This window comes from Schistocerca cancellata, chromosome 8 (genome assembly GCF_023864275.1).
Source record: "Schistocerca cancellata isolate TAMUIC-IGC-003103 chromosome 8, iqSchCanc2.1, whole genome shotgun sequence".
NCBI lineage: Eukaryota > Metazoa > Arthropoda > Insecta > Orthoptera > Acrididae > Schistocerca > Schistocerca cancellata.
Window position 1 is genome coordinate 124168025 of NC_064633.1, and position 17881 is coordinate 124185905.

A 17881-nucleotide genomic window follows, 5' to 3' on the forward strand; every position below is an offset into this window, starting at 1 on the left:
GCCAATGCATAGACTATTTGACTGTAGGATCACAGTTACAGGTTATCATTTGCAATGAATTAGCCGCAGGGCATGAAAGCAGATGTGGACAGTTTGACTCTGTAACTACATCAAGCTATTCTAACAGAGCCATGCATAGCCCAAGTATGTAAAGCAAGAGTAACCACAGGTAAAGAGGTAACTTGTTTGCTCATATGGGGTCCTGTTTGGGAGAGCAACTACCCAAGCACAACCACTAAGTACAGTTGCAGAGTCAAAACACCAGTGTAATGATCAAGAATCAAACGGAAGTGTTGAAGGAAATCTGCACTGAGTACTGGCTCCCCAACATACGCAACAGTGAATCCTCAGATGAAAACATCAATAAACCCCAGGTCCAATATGCATATCTAAGGTCATCAGACTTTGATTACTAAGCCGTTTGCTGTTGAAGCTGCCAGAGTCAACAAGGAAGCTCTGGCCACTGATGTGGTCAAGAATGAAGCATCTGTTGAGTTGAAAGTTAGGCAGAACCTCAGAGTCATCTTAATCCAACACACTCCAAGTGTCTAGGTGGCTTAGATATCCTGAATGGTTTGGTGTGCCTCCTGCAAACTATGCGTCAAGTTTGGCAAGTCACGTGGCAGACAAAAATAGTGAATACAGTCATCGAATCATGTGTGGTAGCAGCAGAGGTGGTTGTGTGCAGGCACTGGTGCGGTTGGTGAGAATTTATGGTGATGGAATGTATGTCATTGTTCTGGCCAGGTGAGGTGACGTCAGGGTCAGCAGATGTCATGCGAGATTGGCTCAGCTCATGGTTGGCAGAGGGTTGGTTGTGCTCCTGCTACAGTTGCAAGTCACATCCGATACCATTGTTGTCACGGTTATTAATACATTGTTGATGTTGAATGATAAAAAATATTCTGTCCATAAGTCTGAGTTGTAAAACTAGTGGCTCTTGTTTGTGGATGACTGGCTATTTGCACTTGTGTGGGTAGGTTGACGATCCATAATGTCCATAGTGTATGGTCAGGCATGAGGTGTAAATCAATTTGAGTGAGCAATTGATGCCATAGTTGTGATTAAGTCCTGTCCTGTAATTATTTAATGTAGCTGATGTGGTGTAATGGTTCCTCTGGGAAGTATGTGGAGAGGAGGAAGAGTGCTGTTTTAGCAGACTCATACTTGTTGTTTGAGGATGGGACAAGGATGATATTCCTGAGCATAACCACATGGTCACCTAACTAACTAATGCAATGTGATGAATTTCGTGCTGACACTGATAACATAACTCAATGCAGAAATGCTCTCCACAGAGTGAAACTACAGACCTGGTTGATCCACTCAAAAAGGTGGCGGATTAGGATGACTGAGGCCCTGTAGGTTGCTACGGCAGCATCCACAGAGAAATAACGGTTGTGCAGTTTGGTTCTTCAGGAGATATTGGGAGGAGGAGGAGGAGGAGGAGGAGCAGAGTAGTGTTTAAAGTCCCGTCGACAACGAGGTCATTAGAGACGGAGCGCAAGCTCGGGTGAGGGAAGGATGGGGAAGGAAATCGGCCGTGCCGTTTCAAAGGAAACATCCCGGCATTTGCCTGAAGCGATTTAGGGAAATCACGGAAAACCTAAATCAGGATGGCTGGAGATGGAATTGAACCGTCGTCCTCCCGAATGCGAGGCCAGTGTGCTAACCACTGCGCCACTGGTTTCCGGGGGTAGGCCCCCTACAAAACCTTTCACCTGACTCCATCAACCTCCTGACCCCACCAACACCCCGCACCCCTACCTTCTACCTTCTTCCTAAAATTCACAAACCCAATCATCCCGGCCGTCCCATTGTAGTTCGTTACCAAGCCCCACAGAACGCATCTCTGCCTACGTAGATCAACACCTTCAACCCATTACATGCAGTCTCCCATCCTTAATCAAAGACACCAACCACTTTCTCGAACGCCTGGAATCCCTACCCAGTCTGTTACCCCCGGAAACCATCCTTGTAACCATTGATGCCACCTCCTTATACACAAATATTTCGCATGTCCAGGGCCTTGCTGCGATGGAGCACTTCCTTTCACATCGATCACCTGCCACCCTACCTAAAACCTCTTTCCACATTACCTTAGCCAGCTTCATCCTGACCCACAACTTCTTCACTTTCGAAGGCCAGACGTACCAACAATTAAAGGGAACAGCCATGGGTACCAGGATGGCCCCCTCGTACGCCAACCTATTCATGGGTCGCTTAGAGGAAGCCTTCTTGGTTACCCAGGCCTGCCAACCCAAAGTTTGGTACAGATTTATTGATGACATTTTCATGATCTGGACTCACAGTGAAGAAGCACTCCAGAATTTCCTCTCCAACCTCAACTCCTTTGGTTCCATCAGATTCACCTGGTCCTACTCTAAATCCCGTGCCACTTTCTTTGATGTTGACCACCTGTCCAATGGCCAGCTTCACACGTCCGTCCACATCAAACCCACCAACAAGCAACAGTACCTCCATTATGACAGCTGCCACCCATTCCACATCAAACGGTCCCTTCCCTACAGCCTAGGTCTTCGTGGCAAACGAATCTGCTCCAGTCCGGAATCCTTGAACCATTACACCAACAACCTGAAAACAGCTTTCGCATCCCGCAACTACCCTCCCGACCTGGTACAGAACCAAATAACCAGAGCCACTTCCTCATCTCCTCAAACCCGGAACCTCCCACAGCAGAACCCCAAAAGTGCCCCACTTGTGACAGGATACTTTCCGGGACTGGATCCGACTCTGAATGTGGCTCTCCAGCAGGGATACGACTTCCTCAAATCCTGCCCTGAAATGAGATCCATCCTTCATGAAATCCTCCCCACTCCACCAAGAGTGTCTTTCCTCTGTCCACCTAACTTTCGTAACCTCTTAGTTCATCCCTATGAAATCCCCAAACCACCTTCCCTACCCTCTGGCTCCTACCCTTGTAACCGCCCCCCGGTGTAAAACCTGTTCCATGCACCCTCCCACTACCACCTACTCCAGCCCTGTAACCCGGAAGGCGTACACGACCAAAGGCAGAGCCACGTGTGAAAGCACCCACGTGATTTACCAACTGACCTGCGTACACTGTGAAGCTTTCTATGTGGGAATGACCAGCAACAAACTGTCCATTCGCATGAATGGACACAGGCAGACAGTGTTTGTTGGTAATGAGGATCACCCTGTGGCTAAACATGCCTTGGTGCACGGCCGGCACATCTTGGCACAGTGTTACACCGTCCGGATTATCTGGATACTTCCCACTAACACCAACCTGTCAGAACTCCGGAAATGGGAACTTGCCCTTCAACATATCCTCTCTTCTCGCTATCCGCCAGGCCTCAATCTCCGCTAATTTCTAATTTCAATTTGCCGCCGCTCATACCTCACCTGTCTTTCAACAACATCTTTGCCTTTCAACAACATCTTTGCCTCTGTACTTCCGCCTCGACTGACATCTCTGCCAAAACTCTTTGCCTTTACAAATGTCTGCTTGAGTCTGTGTATGTGCAGATGGATATATGTGTGTGTGTGTGTGTGTGTGTGTGTGTGTGTGTGTGTGTGTGCGTGCGCGCGCGCGCGGATATATGTGTGTGTGTGTGTGTGTGCGCGCGCGAGCGAGAGTGTATACCTGTCCTTTTTTCCCCCCTAAGGTAAGTCTTTCCGCTCCCGGGGTTGGAATGACTCCTTACTCTCTCCCTTAAAACCCACATCCTTTTGTCTTTCCCTCTCCTTCCATCTTTCCTGACGAATCAACTGTTTGTTGCGAAAGCTTGAATTTTGTGTGTATGTTTGTGTTTGTTTGTGTGTCTATCGACCTGCCAGCGCTTTTGTTTGGTAAGTCTCATCATCTTTGTTTTTGGATGTGTGTGTGTGTGTGTGTGTGTGTGTGTGTGTGTGTGTACATATATATATCTAAAAAGAAAGATGATGAGACTTACCAAACTAAAGCGCTGGCAGGTCGATAGACACACAAACAAACACAAACATACACACAAAATTCAAGCTTTCGCAACAAACGGTTGCTTCATCAGGAAAGAGGGAAGGAGAGGGAAAGACGAAAGGATGTGGGTTTTAAGGGAGAGGGTAAGGAGTCATTCCAATCCCGGGAGCGGAAAGGCTTACCTCAGGGGGAAAAAAGGACAGGTATACACTCGCGCACACGCACACACACACACACACACACACACACACACACATATCCATCCGCACATACACATATATATACAGGGTTATTACAAATGATTGAAGCGATTTCACAGCTCTACAATAACTTTATTATTTGAGATATTTTCACAATGCTTTGCACACACATACAAAAACTCAAAAAGTTTTTTTAGGCATTCACAAATGTTCGATATGTGCCCCTTTAGTGATTCGGCAGACATCAAACCGATAATCAAGTTCCTCCCACACTCGGCGCAGCATGTCCCCGTCAATGAGTTCGAAAGCATCGTTGATGCGAGCCCACAGTTCTGGCACATTTCTTGGTAGAGGAGGTTTCAACACTGAATCTTTCACATAACCCCACAGAATGAAATCGCATGGGGTTAAGTCGGGAGAGCGTGGAGGCCATGACATGAATTGCTGATCATGATCTCCACCACGACCGAACCATCGGTTTTCCAATCTCCTGTTTAATAAATGCCGAACATCATGATGGAAGTGCAGTGGAGCACCATCCTGTTGAAAGATGAAGTCGGCGCTGTCGGTCTCCAGTTCTGGCATGAGCCAATTTTCCGCTGGCTACGCGTGAAACTTTCCTGCACACGTTCAATCGTTTCTTCGCTCACTGCAGGCCGACCCATTGATTTCCCCTTACAGAGGCATCCAGAAGCTTTAAACTGCGGATACCATCTCCGAATGGAGTTAGCAGTTGGTGGATCTTTGTTGAACTTCGTCCTGAAGTGTCGTTGCACTGTTATGACTGACTGATGTGAGTGCATTTCAAGCACGACATACGCTTTCTCGGCTCCTGTCGCCATTTTGTCTCACTGCGCTCTCGAGCGCTCTGGCGGCAGAAACCTGAAGTGCGGCTTCAGCCGAACAAAACTTTATGAGTTTTTCTACGTATCTCTAGTGTGTCGTGACCATATGTCAATGAATGGAGCTACAGTGAATTTATGAAATCGCTTCAATCATTTGTAATAGCCCTGTATATATATATATATATATATATATATATATATATATGAATATAATAAAGGGAAACATTCCACGTGGGAAAAATATATTTAAAAGAAAGATGATGAGACTTACCAAACAAAAGCGCTGTCCTTTTTTCCCCCTAAGGTAAGTCTTTCCGCTCCCGGGATTGGAATGACTCCTTACCCTCTCCCTTAAAACCCAATCCTTTTGTCTTTCCTTCTCCTTCCCTCTTTCCTGACGAGGCAACCGTTGGTTGCGAAAGCCAAAATTTTGTGTGTATGTATGTGTATGTTAATCATCCCCCCATGAACCATGGACCTTGCCGTTGGTGGGGAGGCTTGCGTGCCTCAGCGATACAGATGGCCGTACCATAGGTGCAACCACAACGGAGGGGTATCTGTTGAGAGGCCAGACAAACATGTGGTTCCTGAAGAAGGGCAGCAGCCTTTTCAGTAGTTGCAGGGGCAACAGTCTGGATGATTGACTGATCTGGCCTCGTAACATTAACCAAAACGGCCTTGCTGTGCTGGTACTGCAAACGGCTGAAAGCAAGGGGAAACTACGGCCGTAATTTTTCCCGAGGGCATGCAGCTTTACCGTATGATTAAATGATGATGGCGTCCTCTTGGGTAAAATACTCCTGAGGTAAAATAGTCCCCCATTTGGATCTCCGGGCGAGGACTACTCAAGAGGACGTCGTTATCAGGAGAAAGAAAACTGGCGTTCTACGGATCGGAGCGTGGAATGTCAGATCCCTTAATCAGGCAGGTAGGTTAGAAAATTTAAAAAGGGAAATGGATAGGTTAAAGTTAGATATAGTGGGAATTAGTGAAGTTCGGTGGCAGGAGGAACAAGACTTTTGGTCAGGTGATTACAGGGTTATAAATACAAAATCAAATAGAGGTAATGCAGGAGTAGGTTTAATAATGAATAAAAAAATAGGAGTGCGGGTTAGCTACTTCAAACAGCATAGTGAACGCATTATTGTGGCCAAGATAGACACAAAGCCCATGCCTACCACAGTAGTACAAGTTTATATGCCAACTAGCTCTGCAGATGATGAAGAAATTGATGAAATGTATGACGAGATAAAAGAAATTATTCAGGTAGTGAAGGGAGACGAAAATTTAATAGTCATGGGTGACTGGAATTCGTCAGTAGGAAAAGGGAGAGAAGGAAACGTAGTAGGTGAATATGGATTGGGGGGAAGGAATGAAAGAGGAAGCCGCCTTGTAGAATTTTGCACAGAGCATAACTTAATCATAGCTAACACTTGGTTCAAGAATCATAAAAGAAGGTTGTATACCTGGAAGAGTCCTGGAGATACTAAAAGGTATCAGATAGATTATATAATGGTAAGACAGATTTAGGAACCAGGTTTTAAATAATAAGACATTTCCAGGGGCAGATGTGGACTCTGACCACAATCTCTTGGTTATGAACTGCAGATTGAAACTGAAGAAACTGCAAAGAGGTGGGAATTTAAGGAGATGGGACCTGGATAAACTGAAAGAACCCGAGGTTGTAGAGAGTTTCACGGAGAGCATAAGAGAACAATTGACATGAATGGGGGAAAGAAATACAGTAGAAGAAGAATGGGTAGCTGTGAGGGATGAAGTAGTGAAAGCAGCAGACGATCAAGTAGGTAAAAAGACGAGGGCTAATAGAAATCCTTGGGTAACAGAAGAAATATTGAATTTAATTGATGAAAGGAGAAAATATAAAAATGCAGTAAATGAAGGAGGCAAAAAGGAATACAAACGTCTCAAAAATGAGATCGACAGGAAGTGCAAAATGGCTAAGCAGGGATGGCTAGAGGACAAATATAAGGATGTAGAGGCTTGTCTCCCTAGGGGTAAGATAGATACTGCCTACAGGAAAATTAAAGAGACCTTTGGAGAGAAGAGAACCACTTGTATGAATATCAAGAGCTGAGATGGCAACCCAGTTCTAAGCAAAGAAGGGAAGGCAGAAAGGTGGAAGGAGTATATAGAGGGTTTATACAAGGGCGATGTACTTGAGGACAATATTATGGAAATGGAAGAGGATGTAGATGAAGACGAAATGGGAGATAAGATACTGCGTGAAGAGTTTGACAGAGCACTGAAAGACCTGAGTCGAAACAAGGCCCCGGGAGTAGACAACATTCCATTTGAACTACTGATGGCCTCAGGAGAGCCAGTCATGACAAAACTCTACCATCTGGTGAGCAAGATGTATGAGACAGGCGAAATACCCTCAGACTTCAAGAAGAATATAATTATTTCAATCCCAAAGAAAGCAGGTGTTGACAGATGTGAAAATTACCGAACTATCAGTTTAATAAGTCACAGCTGCAAAATACTAACGCGAATTCTTTACAGGCGAATGGAAAAACTGGTAGAAGCCGACCTCGGGGAAGATCAGTTTGGATTCCGTAGAAATGTTGGAACACGTGAGGCAATACTGACCTTACGGCTTATCTTAGAAGAAAGATTAAGAAAAGGCAAACCTACGTTTCTAGCATTTGTAGACTTAGAGAAAGCTTTTGACAATGTTGACTGGAATACTCTCTTTCAAATTCTAAAGGTGGCAGGGGTAAAATACAGGGAGCGAAAGACTATTTACAATTTGTACAGAAACCAGGTGGCAGTTATAAGAGTCGAGGGACATGAAAGGGAAGCAGTGGTTGGGAAGGGAGTGAGACAGGGTTGTAGCCTCTCCCCGATGTTATTCAATCTGTATATTGAGCAAGCAGTAAAGGAAACAAAAGAAAAATTCGGAGTAGGTATTAAAATTCATGGAGAAGAAGTAAAAACTTTGAGGTTCGCCGATGACATTGTAATTCTGTCAGAGACAGCAAAGGACTTGGAAGAGCAGTTGAACGGAATGGACAGTATCTTGAAAGGAGGATATAAGATGAACATCAACAAAAGCAAAACGAGGATAATGGAATGTAGTCAAATTAAGTCGGGTGATGCTGAGGGAATTAGATTAGGAAATGAGACACTTAAAGTAGTAAAGGAGTTTTGCTATTTAGGGAGTAAAATAACTGATGATGGTCGAAGTAGAGAGGATATAAAATGTAGACTGGCAATGGCAAGGAAATCGTTTCTGAAGAAGAGAAATTTGTTAACATCGAGTATAGATTTAAGTGTCAGGAAGTCGTTTCTGAAAGTATTTGTATGGAGTGTAGCCATGTATGGAAGTGAAACATGGACGATAACTAGTATGGACAAGAAGAGAATAGAAGCTTTCGAAATGTGGTGCTACAGAAGAATGCTGAAGATAAGGTGGGTAGATCACGTAACTAATGAGGAGGTATTGAATAGGATTGGGGAGAAGAGAAGTTTGTGGCACAACTTGACTAGAAGAAGGGATCGGTTGGTAGGACATGTCCAGAGGCATCAAGGGATGACAAATTTAGCATTGGAGGGCAGCGTGGAGGGTAAAAATCGTAGAGGGAGACCAAGAGATGAATACACTAAGCAGATTCAGAAGGATGTAGGTTGCAGTAGGTACTGGGAGATGAAGGAGCTTGCACAGGATAGAGTAGCACGGAGAGCTGCATCAAACCAGTCTCAGGACTGAAGACCACAACAACAACAACAACAACAACAACAACAACATGTTAATCATTTCTGTTATGGATTCATAACATGAATGCAGTGTGTGCAAAAACACCATTGTTAGGATGAGCCTTGGAAGCAAACACTGACAGTTGTCAAAGTTGTCTACAATTTGATTAAATTTGTATATGTGTGCATTGTCGATCTAGTGAGATTGAAAATAACTGCTATGCTTATAGTTTTCTTTTGTAACATACAGTCCCGAGTAGGAGAAGCACAATGACATTCTATGTGTGTAAAGAAAAGAAGCCAGTTCCCATAATTAATACAATTTACAGTATTTTTCCAGATAAGAACTGCTTGTGACCAAAAAGGGGAAGTCCAAACTAAATAAAAGTGGATGCACGAAGAGAAAAAGCTGAAGATGGAGTTGCAAGATGAACCAATACGTGAAGCAACAAGTGGAAAAGACTTTGTGAATATGATCTTTCACTCATTTTCTTAGTGATTTATTTCTGACTTACACAAATGAATTACAAATTTAGTCACTATTAAACATTCAAATATATAAAAACTGAGACTCCATAAAAATGTGTATCTTGTGATAATTGAAAATAATTTTGACAGGTTACATATATGAATGATTAAGGTTGTACTAAGTTATTTAATTTTGTAATTACAATTTCTCTTCACCTCTCACACATTTACTGCAAAAAAGATACATAAATCCGTCTTGCTTCATACTTAAGTTACTCTAAGATACCTGCAGAATTACTGTTTTTCATGTGCTTAAATTAATTATTACATCCATTACTTACTACATATAGTGTATTCACTTTGAAATTTTTCTGTTACTTTTGGACTGACAATGCTCATCTTTTGGCAAATTGTAAAATTCTATTTATTTGCCAGAGAAACACAAAGTAGAAGCATATTTTCCTACACGTGTGTCCATTTCTCTTCTTTCACATTCAATAGTCACTCTTGCCAAACGGAGCTTGTGCATTTTGGTTTGTGTGTGTACTACTACAGAAAGAACAAAAGTTCAGAAGCTAGTATATATAGTTTTCTGTTGCATGTTTCTGTGTGCCATACATCAGAGAGTTATATAAGTGAACCGTTGCCTTCCCTTATTTTAATTTTTTTCACTTACTGATTTTTAAATTCTATTAGGAAATTTTAAACACTTATTAGTTAGTTACATGTTCCACAGATCGTTAGAATGGTTCTTTTATTGAAATGATGTGAAATAAGTCAATTTACAGATCATGTATACATGATTAGTGTTGACATTAATGGACACTTAGTCCTACTCAAGCAACTGCACTTTAAAAAATTTATTTTTTTCCCGTCTAACAGTTTTTAAGCAAAAATCCATGAATGGAGTGGGAGTTGTTCAGGAGAAATGATTTTAAGTTAGATTTAAAACTCGCCTTGTTACCCGTCAGAAATTTTATGTTACTGGGCAAACAAAAGTTTTTGTTGCTGCATATTGAACTCATTTATGAGCCACTGACAGCTTTAACAGTGAGTAATACTGGTCTTTTTCCCATCTAGTGCTGTAGGTATGGATATAATTTTTTTGATCAAATTGTGATGGATTACTTATGACAAGTTACACTAGTGTGTGCACCCACCACCACCACCACCACCACACACACACACACACACACACACACACACACACACACACACACACACACACACTCTTTTGATGGCATAGTTAAAACTGCTAGCTCCTTGAAGAGGTACCTACACGGACATCTATGGATGAATTTTGTGCAGTCAACACTAAGTGATGAGCTACCCCAGAAAATTATTCCTCAAGATATTATTGAATGGAAATATGCAAAGTATGTCAGGAATCTGATACATTTGTTTCCAAGATTAGCAATTATACAAAGAGCAAAAGTATCTAAACATAACTCTTTGAGAAGCACAGTAATATGCATCTTCCAGTTCAAGTTTTCATAAATATGCACACCAAAAAATTTGGAGCATTCTACCTTATTTACTAACTCTTGCTTACGTGCTACATTAGTTGTTTGCATGATTATTTGCTGTACAGAACTGAATATGCTGTGTTTGTTCAAAATTTAAGGAGAGCCCATTAGCTGAGAACTACTTTATAATTCTTTAGAAAGTATCATTTACCATCTCGTCAATTGCTTTCTCTCTAACGGGATTTATTATGACACTAGTATCGTCTGTAGAAAGTACCAATCCTGCCTGTCGAATGTTAAATGGGAGGTCATTGACTTATATAAGGAACTGGAGTGGACCAAAAACTGAACCCTGCTAAAACTCCCTTTGTGATTTCTCCCTAGTCAATAAAGTTTTCTACCATTCTGACATTGAATTATTCACAAAAGCCTTCTCCATTCTGTTTCTTTTGTATGATTAAAACCAGTTGTGTATAAAGCTATCAGTTCCATGCAACTTGAGGGTGTACAGATATGGAATGTTCATGAAGTGCAATTGGCATTGGGAAGATGAATCACGTGAACCAAAGCAGACATCATGCTTCGCATTGTTGCTGCTAGACAAACTAATGATATATTTATTACACACATGGGATAGTATTTATTGTGTTCCTTCAGGAATCTAGTGTCAAAATTTAATTTGGGTGTGTATCCAGAGTGTTGGTGACACATGTTACCTGTAGCAGAACCCTGGTCTGAATCTTAAATATACCTCAGCATCACAACTAAAATGAAAAACTGTTTCCTAACAAAGAGTGTCAGATCAGTATTTTCTTAAAAATAGTTTACCAATTAAGTTAAAAAGATTTCAAATGAGGTAGAGTGCAATATTGAAACAGAGTTTGATTTTCATCAAAAACTTTTCATTCATTTGAAAATAACTTCATTCTGACAGCAATACTCAACAAAATTTAAGATAAATGTTTAAATTTTGCTTAGCATCTCATGGTTTTGGTGTGCAACTAGCTGAGCTCCAAATTCTGGATAGAATCCAATAATGATTTCATAGAGCTCTGGAGCTTTGTTCACTTTTAGCTGGTTGCATTCTTCGCCAACAAGGCACCAATATTAACCTATAGGATCTATAATGACCCTGCTACGACCTTGACAATGTCAACATATTATCATCACCGGTCAAGTCAGAAGATGTGTGCTTTGTAAAAATAAGGCTGTCAAAATGTGCCACAATTTTAACAAATTTACATGTCAAATTCTTTGTACATGGTATGTTTTATGTACCTTTCTTACCCAGTTGATTACTTATAGTTCGTAAACTGTAATAATAAAGACTGACACTCTAATTCCTAATAATAAATATAGATTAGTGTAAAATATTTTTTGTTTTGATTAATCCTGTTCCACCCCTGTTGTGCCCATGAAGTCATTGTCGACCAACTACAGATTAATGTTACAGTTGTGTTACATGTGTGAAAATTATAAAGCTCTGTGTTTAAAAAACTTTCTGGGCATATAAGTGTTACTATCTATGTCACTCAGCTTTGCACTTCTTGTTTATCTCAAATAGGAGCTTTCTGTTCATTCCATTAAAAGATCTTTCTGAAACCTACAATTCTCATGTGAGTAGCTACACTGAATGCTTTTTTTCTCAGTCATTAAGCTTTATTTCACTGGTAACTTTTATTCTGTTCAATATTCTCAAGTATAATTTGTACCCAATGTTTAGGACACATATTTCTGTAATTTGCTGGCACCTACCTTCCTATGGCTACACTTATTACTTCATCTCTAGACAGGACTCATAGATGCTTGGTCCATCAATTGAGTACTGATTGTGAAATGTGAGCTTATACAAAACTCTGAGCCATGTGCATAATAAGAATGGAAATACGTTATTAGTGGCTCTGAGCACTATGGGACTTAACATCTTAGGTCATCAGTCCCCTAGAACTTAGAACTACTTAAACCTAACTAACCCAAGGACATCACACACATCCACGCCCGAGGCAGGATTCGAACCTGCGACCGTAGCAGTCCCGCGGTTCCGGACTGTAGCGCCTAGAACCGCACGGCCACCGCGCCGGCTACGTTATTGGTACTCTACATATTGTGCCCTAGGTAGTACACGTGTATATGTAAATTAGAGCATGCTCATAACACACACTGCATCAATATTTCATACAGTTGTTCAGTCTGAGTTACATTGACAATAACTTTATTTGCAATAACTCTAATTTCTGTAAATACAATTAAATAGTGTTACTGGTGTGGAAATACCAAATGTAGTGCATAATGCACTGTTTTAACCCTTCGAATTTTAAGTTTACTCAAGATTAAGCATCTAGTGCTAGTCATTCAGTAGCTAACACTGATCATCATGGCTGCTTTATTAGGGTATGAAGTCTTTTGCAACATTCATACACACAATACTGTTAACATTGTACCATTAAATGAATAATGTGCCGTCATACACTATATACCCTAAATTACAGTGAGATTACGATCAAGAAGGCACTGTCCAGTTTTGAATGTGCTATGAAACAGGGTATTTGAGCTGGATCTGTGGCAAATGAGCAACACAGTCAAGTACACTGTTGGTTGTGATCACACCATCACATCACTTTTGCAATTATTGAACCCAAGGTGAGCAGTGTGTAATGGAACACATTATTTTGGTTTAGGTTTTAGCATCTGTGTTCCCAAGATAAATAAGTGTATATAACTGAAAACTTCAGAGTGAAATGGTTGAATATGAAGTGATTTTAGTTGCATTTTCAACAATGGTGCAGACACTGTACACCATTCTGCTTCACAGTGGCAATTCATAGGACAGAAATGCATACTGCTAAGTCAAGGAGAGAAATTTTCTGTAAACTGTGCTGAATTATAAAGAAAGACGTAATGGAACCACCACAAGCAAATGAATTGCCAGACATGTACGATCTAAAGACCTAGGCTACCCATTTGGACAAAGGAAATGTCTATTCCTGGAGAAGGAGTATGGGCATGTGAAACAACTGTGTCAAAGATATAAGTTGATGGGTCATGGTAGAAGAAACTTTCCTGGGCATAGAAGCAAGGGGCAGCCTAACGTGAAAACTGCAGTCAGGTCACAACGTCTTTCTTATGGAATTTGTTCGGGAGATGAGCTAAGTTACACAAAGAGGACTCGATGCAAGCCACAAATTCATCATTTGACACCCTGTCAGCTGATGAGCATACAACAGCTGAACCATGAGAGTAAGTCATGGGAGAAAAGAGCAAGGACAGAACACTTTAGGGAGAGTCCTTTGTGCTTGGAACCTGTGAGAACACTTGTGCACATTCCGCTCCAATGGTGTCTTGGAGGATTCAAGATGTCTCACTAACCACTCGTTTTAAGATTGTAGCGAATCTGATGTCCAAAACTGAACCTTGGTGTACACACTGCAGCTCACGATGTCATGCAGGTCTTTCCATCCTGATAATCCAAGATTCTTCTCACACAGCCATCAATGCAAGGAATGTAAATGACATCAGCTACCTAACTCTCACCTTTCCCTCCTGGAACTTGACAATCCCCTGCTGTTTGTAACCATTATCTGACTGCAGACCAGAGCTTTTAATTCCAAACATATGTGTAGTTCGCAAGCAAAGAGATCTGGAAGCTGTAGCTCTACAACAACCAATAAATATTTCTCCGAATGAATTTTTCACTCTGCTGCGGGGTTTACATTGATTTGAAACTTCTGGCAGATTAAAATTGTATGTTGTACTGGTAACCAAATTAAGAACATTTATGGCTACCAGGAAAATGCTCTACTGAATTTTTTACCCACAAAACTTACGACCCACCCTCACAACTCTACTTTTGTTTAGAAAGTAGGAGAGAGGTACTGGCAGAAGTTAAGCTGTAACTGCAGATTGCAAACTGTGTCTGAATAGCTCACTCAGAGCAGTCCAAGAAAGGTAAAGGTGGAAGTTTTGGTAAGTCATTCAATGTAAAAATTTTGTCTTCTTGTTAATACTCATTTGTAACATTTTAATACAGGTACTTACCAATGTTAATGTTTCATTGCCTGAGACCCCACTTTTTGGGATTGCATGCGCATGGGCCATCATGCAGGACAGAGAATCGCTGCATAAATGTGGGGAGGAAAAAGCTTCTAGTTCTCTCATGAAGTGCCACCCTTGTCTGGATTTGTCCACAGGGCTGTAACTGGCTAAAAGGAATGCCATCAATGTAGCCAAATATAGGTCACAATTTTTATAAATATTGTATATAGTGGGAATATTTATGTCCATCTATGTAGTATTTTGTATCCTCTTATTTTAAGAGCCCAGCCAATTCCACACAACTCTAAATCACAGTGTAATTTGACATTTTTCACACCAATAAATCATTGAAATATGTGACAAAAGCAATACATGAAGGGAAAAAAAAATCGTAGAATCAACTGGGGATTGAATATGAGACCTTTTGACTCATATTCTGGCACTTACCCAATGAGTCACAGAGCTACAGCAAGCAACATGAAAGGAAAGAACATCAGAATTAAATAAACATGTAAGTTCTCTCTCTATCTCATAATGGAAGAGACAACAGACAACAAAAGACCACCTACTTAAAACACTGATTATTAGGTTTATTATATTTCAGTTTCATTAGAAGATTATGAGGAAAGATTCTTGTTGTCCACAACTCCTCACTGTATCCACAAATTTATTTTCACAGCTGCCAAACATATATAATTTGTCTAGCATTTTTTTTAAAGAAACTTTCAACATTATCTTATAAACAAATTTTCTCTTATTTTCACACATAAGAAACAAATCGTCTGCATCATACACACAAAAATCTTTAATAACAAACTGTTACACATTTTCTATCAGTGTCACTGAGTATAAGAACTGACCTAATAATCTGGAGTACACATTGAAAAATAACCTTCAAGGCATTAAGGATTATAGCAGAGAGCTACAAGATAGTATGATTTATACAGTTGTAATGTTTCTTACAAAGACTGTAACTGGCTCTCCAGCTGCCGCCAAATGTGTGGAATGTTGCAACTATCACAACAAATCTTAACACTTTAGTTTTTAATACCATGCCACAGCTATCATAAAAATTTTAATGGGAAATCAGAAACCAGCAACACAAAAATAGGGCGTACAGGTAGCAGTACAGTCTCCAAGGGGCATTCTGGTTCACCTCAGATGCACTACATATACATCACGCCTATGCCACATAAAAATCAGTCACGTACATACATTTGTTACTTCTCTCAAAACTTTCGTCACACACACACTGAAATCACTCCACATACATTTCTGTGCGTGCAAATATTGTTTTGTAAGAGCCCTTCATAAAAAGTAAGAGGCCTACACTTATAAGTTACATCACCATTTGTCACATTCACTTTTTCAGTACACGCAACAATTTGTTGCTTTTTAAGCTGTTCTCAGCAATCATCGCGGTTCATTAAAAAATTGAAAGTATTTGTTCATCAGTCTACACTTTCCCAGTCACTTCAAGACAGGTGACAATTTATGTCGATTAGCCGTCTTCTTTTGGAGGAGTGAACCACCCTGTGAAAAGTAAAACCAACAATTAGAACAGCAAATTAAGATGTAATCTGAATTAATGTGTATGCAAGATAAATACAATGAAAGGACAGATGATCCTGTATGCTTCTGCCTGGTAAGAATACTTTGAAAGAAGTGATAATGATATGAGAACCCTCACATATTGCAACTCCAGATTAAGCAAAGATAAGAAATGATTGGGTTCTAAAACTTTCAATTTTTATGGCTGAAAATGTTCGGAGAAGAACATCAAAAAATTTCACAATTGAAACACCTTGGCCCTGTATATGCAAGTGTGACAAGGATACACTCCAGAATTTTACTAGCCCACTACAATGTGCTGCAGGGGATGCACAGAACACGAACTAAATCTGTTTTATGGCAGCAGTAACATTTTTGTACAAGAGAAAGTACATAGATAATAAGACATTTTAGGGAAGGTGACAATGTGGAAAGAAACTGGCACCAGTTACAATCAAACCAATATTAATTTATTTAATACATTTATAAATAATATGTTCTTACATATAGTGTATTATTGTAATAGTGCTGTTGTATAAAAATTAGTGCAAACAATACAGATACTGTATGCTAGCAGAAACATCAAGTCTAATATACATCACAAAGTGTCACTGTTACCGACACTACAATTCTAACAGTCTTTACAAATAAGTGTCGACAGTCAACTACTTGTTATAAAAAAAAAACTTGGCAAAGTGCCCTCTTGGTATATCAGACTGTGGTGAGCTTTCCTTTAGGGGGCTTTGGAAAGGTTCAGAGTCATGAAATGTTCAACTTTCAATTTTTTTGCATTTTAAAAATGTAAGACTTTCCCCTTTCAGTTGATATATAATTTATTCACTTCAGAGAACAACTATTTTTAAAATATTTATGAAATATGTTCTGTGTGGGCGTGACTTACTGTGGCACCGTTAAACTGTTGACAAATGTCGTACTCATGAATCTACATGCTCATCACGTACCTTTTAGTGATGTGAGAGAAAATAAGTGTTACAAAATAAGTGTTACAAAATAAGTGTTACAAAATAAGTGTTACAAAATAAGTGTTACAAAATAAGTGTTACAAAATAAGTGTTACAAAATAAGTGTTACAAAATAAGTGTTACAAAATAAGTGTTACAAAATAAGTGTTACAAAATAAGTGTTACAAAATAAGTGTTGTGGCTAACCTGGGTTAGTTCGATATACATCACTCACTCGATTGTCGCATGTTTCATGTTTATTTACTCTTTTGTAATCCTGAAAATATTTGTAGTGAATTCTGTTCATTGAAGTCTCTATTTTATTGAAGAATAATCGTGGGCAAACAAAAGTGACTAGAAATTCTCTGAAGGCTTTTAAGGAAGGAGAAATGCTGGAAAGCCAAAGGTAGGTGTTATTACTGTAAACAGTAAAGACAATACCCAAATGTGTGAAACTAACCTTGTTAGTATACCTGCCCACTGATATGAAAGTGAGGAAGGAAGTACTTTGCAGAGGAAGCTTGGTTAAGTTAGTGAAAGTACGACTGTTTTACAGGCAAATCGGATGTGAATGAAACATTTACTGTGTCAGTTCTCAACGGAATTTTTGCAAACTGTGTAAAATGTATTTAATGTAGTGCAGTCAATCTGGAACAGTAGGACTCGTCAGTGAAATGGAACTTAAGTGTGGTAAGTGTTC

At 40.1% G+C, this 17881-nt stretch overlaps 1 protein-coding gene across 2 annotated transcripts in view; it reads right to left on the reverse strand.

Annotated features, from left to right (window-relative positions):
* Positions 1-15237: 15237 nt before the first annotated feature.
* Positions 15238-17881, reverse strand: part of LOC126095303 (ubiquitin-conjugating enzyme E2 Q2) — a 90248-nt gene continuing 87604 nt past the window's right edge. For both annotated transcript variants that reach the window (XM_049910097.1, XM_049910096.1), the window contains exon 8: positions 15238-16201. In XM_049910097.1, the coding sequence (XP_049766054.1) occupies positions 16170-16201 (32 nt within the window). In that variant the 3' untranslated portion in view covers positions 15238-16169. The remainder of the gene's footprint in view (positions 16202-17881) is intronic.